Raw genomic sequence first — 10,496 nt, 5'->3', positions numbered from 1 at the left:
CGAATATAAAAGTGTTTTATGCCTTTTATGAGTACAATTTTAGTCCAATCATTAGAATTCAACAACACTCACTACATAGGGCAGTATTTTTTAATTGCTAATGGATGTGCATAGGAAGAGACAAAAATATATCCTGCACAATGTGTGTAATGCAATAGAATTAATCCAGGTTATAATATATATAACACACACCAATGATCTCATACTTAATGTTGTTTAAAGCATAGTATCACCAAAATAAATGCTCAAATAAATGCTTAAAAGTAACTAGAAAAGGGGGAGTTGGGGATAAGTACATTTCACTTTTAAATAATATCAATTTAACTAATCAATACCACATCAAGAGAATGTACATGGCGTGGAGCCTTTGTAAGGCAAAATATAGATATTCCGAGGACGAGGCCTACTCAATCAGTCGATGCATGCATGCAACGCAATTAATGGCTGAACATAAATTATGTACTTTAACTATGAGGCATACTGTTCAATCAAGTCATTGGTTCAAATCAATGATCATTTTTAAGTTTGAAATGACAAATTGCATGACAATCTATTCTCAAGCAAACAGATAGCTTTTCCTGTTATTCAGTCACCAGATATGAAATACTGGGCAGCAGTCTGAGGAGAATTAAGACTCACAAGGAGTATGCAACTTAACCTAAACTAAAAAAACATGCTAATCAGATTTCTCAGTGTAAGAAAACAGCATTCATTCTTATAGATATGACCCCATAAACCCATAGGTTGCCATGCTCTACTACACACAAATATATTTATACTTCCTAGACCTATAGCATAGAGATGGTGGGGTTCGCCACTAAACATGTCTGAACAAACAGAGAGAAATACAGAGAGCTCTAAAAGTTTTGGGACAGCAAAGTCCCAATTTTTCTGTTCTTTTGAAATGCTAAGGACTATGAGGTTAAAGTGTAGACTTTTGTTATACATAGTCTCCCACCCATTTTAGGGGACTAAAAGTATTGGGACAAATGTGTTTGATGTATTTGCTGTTTGTTTTGGTTGTGTTTCAGATTATTTTGTGCCCATGGTAGCATCCATTAATGTGGATGCTATCATGACTATGGATAATCCTGAATGAATTGTGAATAATGATGAGAAAGCTAGATGCACAAATATATCACCCCCCAAAATGCTAACCTCCTGTTATTCTAATGGTGAGAGGTTAGCATTTCTTGGGGGTAAAATATGTATTTCTCACTCATTCACGATTCAATGAGAATTATCCGTAATCATGGTAGCATTCACATTAATGTAGAAGTGTTTAGAAACGTATTATATTCTTATTTACAATAAAAGTGACTCCGAAATTGCACAATAATACACTATATACCATTCATCCCTATTGGGTACAAAATTATCTGATACACAACCAAAACAAACAAATGCATCCAACAAATTTGTAGAATCACAACCTTAATGTAGTCATTGCGTGCTATGAATATGGGACCAAATACTTCACTTTTTACAACTTTAATACACAAGTGAATTTGTCCCATTTGGTCTCCTAAAATGGGGGGACTATGTACAAAAAGTGTTTTAATTTCTAAACAGTTCACCCAATATGGATGAAAATACCCTGACAGTCTGCACCTTAACCACATACTCATTGTATCATTTAAAATCTAAAGTGCTGGAGTAGAGCCAAAACAACAACAAAAATCACTGTCCCAATACTTTTGGAGCTCACTGTAAAAGTCCCACAAAGCAGATAGCGACAAGAGTTTGCAGATATACATTACAGTTGAGATCACTTGCATATGAATAACTAACTTAAAAAGACACCACACAATAAGTATCAAAAGGCAGAGTGCGTAAACAATATGAATAGATTTGAAAACAATTTAGAGAGACTGAGGGCAGAAAGTTTCCAGATGCATCTCACCCCACAGCCTGTTGGGTGAGGTCTAGAAAAGAAAGCAGAGGGGCAAGGGGATTGTTTTATCCTTTCCCTCCCTTTCCTTCAAGGTGAGGGCACTGTGTGAGTTGAGTGGGACGCACCTCTGAAAAGTTGTGTACGTTCAATGCAAGGGGGGTTTGGTCAAACATGTCAAGGCCTCCAGACAGAAAGAATGAGAAGCGACGACAGCGTCAGGGCTCAGGAAGACTTGCGCTCCAGCATGTAGTATCGATACATGATACCCACAACAACTGCAGCTATGGCAGGTATCAACCATGTGGTCCACGAGCTAGAGAAAGACAGAGAGCACTTAAACATTCAGCCAGGGAACAAATACAGCTCAGTGAAGAATGATTAGGAGACAGAATACTTCGTCAATGCAAATGGAATAATCAAATTCTTATCGCCTATGACTGACCTCGAGCCATCTCCTGTTGTAATGAATTCTTCCTGTGGGAGAATTTTTGTTGTTGTTGATAAAACAAAGTTCAAGTGTTAGCATTAGTAAAATAGGTGTTACATTATTATAAAACATTTTTACAGAACATTTACTTGAATACTTTACATTTGTGCCGCCCTTCTTCCGGTCATCCTAAAAGACAGGGTGAAATAATCATTTACACACTTTTACGATCAGAATAAATCATGGCACAGATTCTTTTTTTGTTCCATCATTAATCGAAAACTATGTTTCAATGATTGAGAGTTCAACAGTTGAGAGAAAGCAATCTCTGTACCATATGGAGCTCCCCAATGTAGTACTGGATAAGCAACTCTCTGGCATCTGTAGAGTGACCAACATCCTCGAAGCTCTCTGTGGCATCTGCACCTGCCTGCTCCACCAGAACCTCCTCTCCTCCTGGATGCTGGAAACACAGAAACAAGTGGTAGACTTAATTTCATCATGATCTGTCACTACCGACAGTTACTGCATGGAACTAGAAGCACAAGTATTTCGCTAAACATCTGCTAACCATGTGTATGTGACAAATAAAATTTGATTTGAATGTAATCACAGACTACACAATTACAGTATAATGTCCTACATGACATGGATGGCTGGCTTATGTCGACCTAAATGTCAATATGATAAATGTGTTAAATAAAGCTCTGGACTCTTAATTATCTGATATCCTGAAATTATTATGTATTGGCATATTATAGGGATAGATTGCTTCATTAAAAATGGTTAAAGCTCCAATGTCAACTTTTTTGTTGGCAGGCTCACTCTTTGAAGGTAAACAAATCTTACAGTGTGGTGTTTCTTCACAAATACAGCCCTGATAATAACACATGAAAGAGGTCATGCCAAAGATACTTGTAACTAACCCCTTTAATCTTAACCTGAAATCCAGAACCTGTACCATTAGCAAAAATTGTTTAGCATGACATGGAGTGGAACGATATCTAAACAGACTGGTACCCCATGCTACTTTCACTGTGGTCATGCTGTGCCATTGGCATTGTATTTCGACTTATTTTCCCATTATACCTTTAATAGATGGTGGGTTGCGCAACTTTAGGCGACTGACCTCTTGTAACCCGCCCTAGCTACTTTTGTACCCTTTGCCAAGTGGACTAAAGTCCCACTGTGGTAGTTATAGCTACATTAAGAGGACCAGGCAAGTGTGAACTACCTATCGAACAATTAGGAGTGGTCGTGACAAAATGTTACAAAATAATTTTGGGCCAATTAAGCTAGCAAACTAGTTACGTGAGCTAGCTAACGCTACGCTAGGTATGTTCCATAATAATGCATATCCAGTCCAGGTGCAACATTACACCGTCTCTGTTAATATTATTGGGAATATGCAGGTAGACACAGATAGCATACACAGTTAAATTAGCCACATTAACTAGCTATTTAAACTGGCAAAACACACACTAGCCAAAATAGCAAATGCTATTGCTGGCAAGCTGCCTCCCTCAGCATGTGTTGACTGAGCGTTAGATAAATAACGTTCGGATATGGTAGCTAGCTAGAAAGACCCAGACCTTCACATATGTGCATTGTTACGTAGATAGACAACTAACTATCTAGCTAGACGTTTGGTTGGCGAGAACCTAAATTAATTTGAAACCAGGCAACGGAGACCAATATTCCAGCTGACGTTAGCTAGTAACGTTAGTGTCGTAGCTAATGCTATTCAGCTAACGTTAGCAAGGGTGGTATTTTGATCATACCTCCGCCAAGAAACTGGTGATGTTATACACTTTATCGTGGATGATAAGCCATACGTCCTTGCTCAAATTATGAGCTTTTATTTCTTCCAATGTGTAGTATTTCACATCGCTATCTGTTGTCTTTTCTGCGGTGTGATTCACATCCCCCATGCTGTTAGCAGCACCATTTGTGTTGATCATGTTCTCGTTCATTTCCTCGCCCATTATCTATTTTAACACTATTTGCCTAGCTAGCTAAGTCCCTCAGTTACACTTTGATTATCCAACGTTGAATCGTATGCTGTAGAGCTTATAACACAGCATGAAGGTTCGTGTATCCAATGTGGACTGCCTTAGCAATGCATAAACCCGAGTTTCCCCTTTGCATCCGGCATATCGTTACATCAGCAGACATGTGGAAAGAACCAATGATTTCATTCCGGTGTCACCTTCCAATGAACATGTATTGACTTTCAGACAAGTAACCAATGAAAGGCAACATTGTAGAATTGTAACCAATCACAGGTGACCTTTAGATGATCATGAGACCTCGTCATTTAGCATGTTCATGGAAGAGTTAGATCAAGTATTTTACATTACTCACATATCAAGTCAGTTTTATTGCTCCTTTGAAATGTCATTGGATTTGGCTAATGATCAATGCAATTCCATCCTGTATACTGTCTTTGTCAGTAGTGTTGTTTTTGAGTAGGTTACACTTCCAACCTCACCCACTGAAGTGATGTCTATGTACACTGAACAAAAGTATAAACACAACATGAAACAATTTCTAAGATTTTACTGAGTTACAGTTCACATAAGGAAATCAGTCAATGGAAATACATTCATTAGTCCCTAATCCATGGATTTCTCATGACTGGGAATACATACAGCATGCATCTGTTGGTCAAGAAATACATTAAAAAATGTACAAAAATAGGGGTGTTGATCAGAAATCCGTCGCATACACTTAATCAGGCTGTTGATTGTGGCCTGTGGAATGTTGTCCCACTCCTCTTCAATGGCTGTGCAAAGTTGCTGGATATTGGCGGAAACTGGAACCAGCTGTCGTATACATTGATCCAGAGAAACCCAAACAGGCTCAATGAGTGACATGTCTGGTGAGTATACAGGCCATGGAAGAACTGGGACATTTTCAGTTTCCAGGAATTTTGTACAGATCCTTGTTAAATTGGGCTGTCCACTATTATGCTGAAACATGAGGCAATTGCTGCGGATGAATGCCACGACAATGGTAAGGACGACAAGCACGCAGATGAAGTTCCCTGAGATGGTTTCTGACAGTTTGTGCAGAAATTCTGTGCAAACTCACAGTTTCATCAGCTGTTCGGGTGGCTGATCTCAGACGATCCTGCAGGTGAAGAAGCCGGATGTGGAGGTCCTGGGCTGGCGTGGTTACATGTGGTCTGCGGTTGTGAGGCTGATTGGACGTATTGCCAAATTCTCTAAAACGACATTGGATGCTTATGTTAGATAAATGAACATTACATTCTCTAGCAACAGCTCTGGTGGACGTTCCTGTAATCAGCATGCTAATGGCATTCTCCCTCAAAACTTGAGACATCTGTGGTATTGTGTTGTATGACAAAACTGCACATGGATTACCTTGGCAAAGGAGAAATACTCACTAACAGGGATGTAAACAAATTTGTGCCCAACATTTTTGGGCTTATGGAAAATGGATGGGATCTTTTATTTCAGCTCATTAAAAAAAATTTAATATATTTTTTTATTGAACCTTTATTTAACTAGGCAAGTCAGTTAAGGACAGCCTATGGAAACAACACTTTACATGCGTTTATATTTTTGTTCAGTGTAGTATGTTTCTCTGCATCCAATGATAAGGAGGCAGAGGGAGGCTACATGTGCAACATTGACATGCTGGTTAAGGGGGGCACTGACAGGAGTGTAGCAGAGTTTTTATCAGGCCTGCCTGATAACATACACAGAGATGTCATGCATTACTGTCATCTCATCACCAATGTAGACCACACCATGCAAACATTGCTCTGAGTTTGAACTAATAACATCTGATCATGTAGTAACCTGAATAGGAATTCATAAAACATCATGTCATTTTCAAGAAAACATTAAATACTTCCACTTATATCATGCATTCATCCTATAAATATATTGTAGCAATACTTGCTATATGAGCCACGTTACAATTCCCACCTAGTTGGTTAAACCTATTTGCGTGATGTGTAAAATGTTTTCCTTTCACGCCAGTGACCCAGGTTTGCTTCCCTGCCATTCACTACATTGGTGTCAGAAGTGGGATGGCGTCATTAGGCTATCGGAACACACGGGCAGACGTGTGAAGGGGTTTGAAAGAAAGTCGAAGCACCGGGTCGTGCCTTCCTGTTCGAAAGGAGGCAGTGTAGCAATCCATGTTATATGAGCTAAGTTACAATTCCCATCAAGTGTGTTTACCCTATTGGCACAATGTGTAGGGTGTTTGCCTTCCACCCCAGTGACCCTGGTTTGCTTCCCTGCTTCATTGCTAAGAAAAATCATGATCTTCACATGCTACACAAGATGGCAGTAAGCTAATACCCTTTGGCACCTGTGCCTAAACTAAAGACCAAACACCTTGAACTTGTGGATTTATTTTGCTTTGTTCACAGAGCTCCTTCTTGGGTCATTTATTATTTTTATTTTACCTTTATTTAACCAGGCAAGTCAGTTAAGAACAAATTCTTATTTTCAATGACAGCCTAGGAAAAGTGGGTTAACTGCCTGTTCAGGGGCAGAACGACAGATTTGTACCTTGTCAGCTCGGGGGTTTGAACTTGCAACCTTCCGGCTACTAGTCCAACGCTCTAACCACTAGGCTCCCCTGCCGCGTCATCATTGCACTATTCAATATGTGTACAGATGTAGGATCTTAATTTTAGCTAGTTTGCTACAGCAGGAAAATAATCCTGCAGCAAAAGGAAATGTGAATTATGTGGTTTACAATTAATTGTATTTATTGTAGGGGTTGATACATTTTCAATTAGGGCAAATCAAGTCTGACATTTTAAAGTGGGAATTACAAACTTTAGAAAACTTTTAAACCTTGAATACACCACAAGTTTGCAATTCCTGCTGTACAGGAAAATTTTCAGCAACAAAAGTGATCAAATTAAGATCCTACATCTGTATGGCATGATATGAAGTGTGTAAGAATGGCAGTGCCAAACCATACATACAGAATATCAACCAATAACAGAAACATGGGTCAGTCTCGTCAACCTCTTGTATGAAATATCTCCCTTGAAAATATCTACTCTAATGTTGAGTAAAATTAAGCCTCCCATAAACTGGAGGACATTCTTTCAATCCTTCAAATGCACTTATTTCAAAATAACACGTTCACCTAATCTCCAGCAGATGGGCTGTTTGCATCTACAACCAGGGAATATCTTTGGGCAGGGGTCTGAGTTCTCTCTTAAACTGTATCCACATCCCAGGGGGCCCCGTGTTAGACACCTCGATAACAGAAGGAACATTGGTGGGAGTGGAGCAACAGCAGAGTGAGCAACATTTGGAGCCAGCCAGCAGCTGTCTTGTCCTAGCCCTCACAGAATAATTGCTCTCACTAGGGGGAACAAGGCATTCCTGTGTCACCAAAGACCACACCCTGAGACATAATCTGTGCAATTAGGCCTGCCCTCAGGCAGGTAGATACTGGTCTAGAGGTTGACTGGCTGCCAGCAGAATCATAAGACAAGACATTTCATATTCTTCTAGAGTTTGTCACGAACCAGCTCGAAGTTCATAACAAAAGGGAGACAATGTGGAGCCAAGGAACAACAAAGTATATTTATTAAATAAAGTAAACTAAATACAATTAACAATGGTGTGTTTGTAATCTGTAGTGTTTTTTATTTATTTATTTATTACCCCTTTTTCTCCCCAATTTCGTGGTATCCAATTGTTAGTAGCTACTATCTTGTCTCATCGCTACAACTCCCATACGGGCTCGGGAGAGATGAAGGTTGAAAGTCATGCGTCCTCCGATACACAACCCAACCAAGCCACTATGCTTCTTAACACAGCGCGCATCCAACCCGGAAGCCAGCTGCACCAACACCGTGCACCTGACAACCTTGGTTAGCATGCACTGCGCCCGGCCCGCCACAGGAGTCGCTGGTGAACGATGAGACAAGGATATCCCTACCGGCCAAACCCTCCCTAACCCGGACGACGCTAGGCCAATTGTGCGTCGCCCCACGGACCTCCCGGTCGTGGCCGGTTACGACAGAGCCTGGGCGTGAACCCAGAGTCTCTGGTGGCACAGCTGGCGCTGCAGTACAGCGCCCTTAACCACTGGTTCAGAAATTTGGGGTAGCCTTCCACAAGCTTCCCACAATAAGTTGGGTGCATTTTGGCCTATTCCTACTGACAGAGTTGGTGTAACTGTGTCAGGTTTGTAGGCCTCCTTGCTCACACAAGCTTTTTCAGTTCTGCACACAAATTTGCTATAGAATTGAGGTCAGGGATTTGTGATGGCCACTCCAATTCCTTGACTTTGTTGTCCTTAAGCCATTTTGTCACATCTTTGGAAGTATGCTTGGTGTCATTGTCTATTTGGAAGACCCATTTGCAACCAAGCATTAACTTCCTGACTGATGTCTTGAGATGTTGCTTCAATATATCCACGTAATTTTCCTGCCTCATGACGCCATTTATTTTGTGAAGTGCACCAGTCCCTCCTGCAGCAAAGCACCCCCACAACATGATGCTGCCACCCCCATGCTTCACGGTTGGGATGGTGTTCTTCGGCATGCAAGCCTCCCCCTTTTTCCTCCAAACATAACGATGGTCAATATGGCCAAACAGTTCTATTTTTGTTTCATCAGACCAGAGGACATTTCTCCAAAAAGTATGATCTTTGTCCCCATGTACAGTTGCAAACCGTAGTCTGGCTTTTTTTATGGCAGTTTTGGAGCAGTGGCTTCTTCCTTGCTGAGCGGCCTTTCAGGTTATGCCGATATAGGACTCGTTTTACTGTGGATATAGATACTTTTGTACCTGTTTCCTCCAGCATCTTCCAGGTCCTTTGCTGTTGTTCTGGGACTGATTTGCACTTTTCTACACATTTTTTTCTGATGTCTTGGCTGATTTCTTTTGATGTCAAGCAAAGAGGCACTGAGTTTGAAGGTAGGCCTTGAAATATATCCACAGGTACAACTCCAATTGACTCAAATGATGTCAATTAGTCTATCAGAAGCTTCTAAAGCCATGACATCCTTTTCTGGAATTTTCCAAGATGTTTCAAGGCACAGTCAACTTAGTGTATGTAAACTTCTGACCCACTGGAATTGTGATACAGTTAATTATAAGTGAAATAATCTGTCTGTAAACAATTGTTGGAAAAAATACTTGTGTCATGCATAAAGTAGATGTCCTAACCTACTTGCCAAAACTGTAGTTTGTTAAGAAGAAATTTGTGGTGTGGTTGAAAAACGAGTTTTAATGACTCCAGCCTCAGTGTATGTAAACTTCTGACTTCAACTGTAAATGTACTGGTTCAAGTTCAGTCAACCACCACCTTAATACTAAGTTCAACAAACTAGACGATGACATCTGGTATTTCCACAGTGATTTTCACATTGGTGAGCAGAGTGCAGATGAGACCTGTGATATCTGTGTTATTGCACTTCTGCTGGCAGGCTTTCATTCTTAGTGACACTATTGTATGAGCAAAGGCACCACAGATCAATTGTACGAAGCCAGGATTTTGCTGCTCATATTCAGAGGGGCCACAGGGCACAGACCACGTTCTCCTTATTTTCAGCCTGTCACAGACAGGTCAGCAAACTCCATTCTACACACACAGTCTCAGTCATGGTGCACCTATGTCTAAATAACACATTCACCTAATCTCCAGCAGACATGCTGTTTAATATCATGTTGAACCAAGGACAGTTGTTCATGTAACTCCCATGAATTGCCATTGAGAATGAAAGTAATGGGTTAAGTAAGCCCGATTTAGAAAGGCATTAGAGTGAAAACTCGAGTAACTACATCTCTGTTCTTGCAAATGAATCAACAATATTACTTTCACCTTTACATAACTTTCAGGAGACAATCTTACATCAAGTGAAGTCATAGCTGTTGTCTCAATTCATTCATTTTCACATCCAATACCGAATGACTTTTGGGGGAGGAGGGTGGCACATAAACGTAATGTGGTCACTGGCCACACACTCATATTCATTATTCTCTTAAACAGTCATTCCATGGCACAATACAAAGACACACTGAATAATGCCTTCCTTCCTCCAGGCACTTCCCTGATGAGGAGCGGGTGGTTATTGAAATAAAAGCGTTGCCGCCTACAGTCCCAACAAGAGCCCTCATGGAGAATGTGCCCATGCCCGGCAAACCACAGGTGGCACAGATC

At 40.5% G+C, this 10,496-nt stretch overlaps 1 protein-coding gene across 1 annotated transcript; it reads right to left on the bottom strand.

Moving 5' to 3' along the window:
• On the bottom strand, positions 1-4,507 carry LOC109887612 (cytochrome b5-like). Its single transcript, XM_020478947.2, has 5 exons — positions 4,103-4,507; positions 2,656-2,784; positions 2,484-2,510; positions 2,337-2,368; positions 1-2,207 (listed from the first exon to the last, which is right to left on the bottom strand). The coding sequence occupies exons 1-5, from the start codon at positions 4,304-4,306 to the stop codon at positions 2,117-2,119; spliced, it is 483 nt and encodes a 160-aa protein (XP_020334536.1). The 5' UTR covers positions 4,307-4,507; the 3' UTR covers positions 1-2,116.
• Between the last annotated feature and the right edge of the window lie 5,989 nt (positions 4,508-10,496).

This window comes from Oncorhynchus kisutch, linkage group LG3 (genome assembly GCF_002021735.2).
Source record: "Oncorhynchus kisutch isolate 150728-3 linkage group LG3, Okis_V2, whole genome shotgun sequence".
Taxonomy (NCBI): domain Eukaryota; kingdom Metazoa; phylum Chordata; class Actinopteri; order Salmoniformes; family Salmonidae; genus Oncorhynchus; species Oncorhynchus kisutch.
The sequence above is the reverse complement of the archived record's forward strand: the minus strand, read 5'-3'. Positions and strand labels throughout refer to the sequence as shown.

Excerpts from the sequence above, each read along its gene's own strand:
- LOC109887612 (XM_020478947.2), bottom strand. The coding sequence starts at position 4,306 with ATGGGCGAGGAAATGAACGAGAACATGATCAACACAAATGGTGCTGCT. Across the intron at positions 2,785-4,102 it reads TCACCAGTTTCTTGGCGGAG|CATCCAGGAGGAGAGGAGGT; the intron begins GTATGATCAAAA and ends CTGTGTTTCCAG. Across the intron at positions 2,511-2,655 it reads ACATTGGGGAGCTCCATATG|GATGACCGGAAGAAGGGCGG; the intron begins GTACAGAGATTG and ends CCTGTCTTTTAG.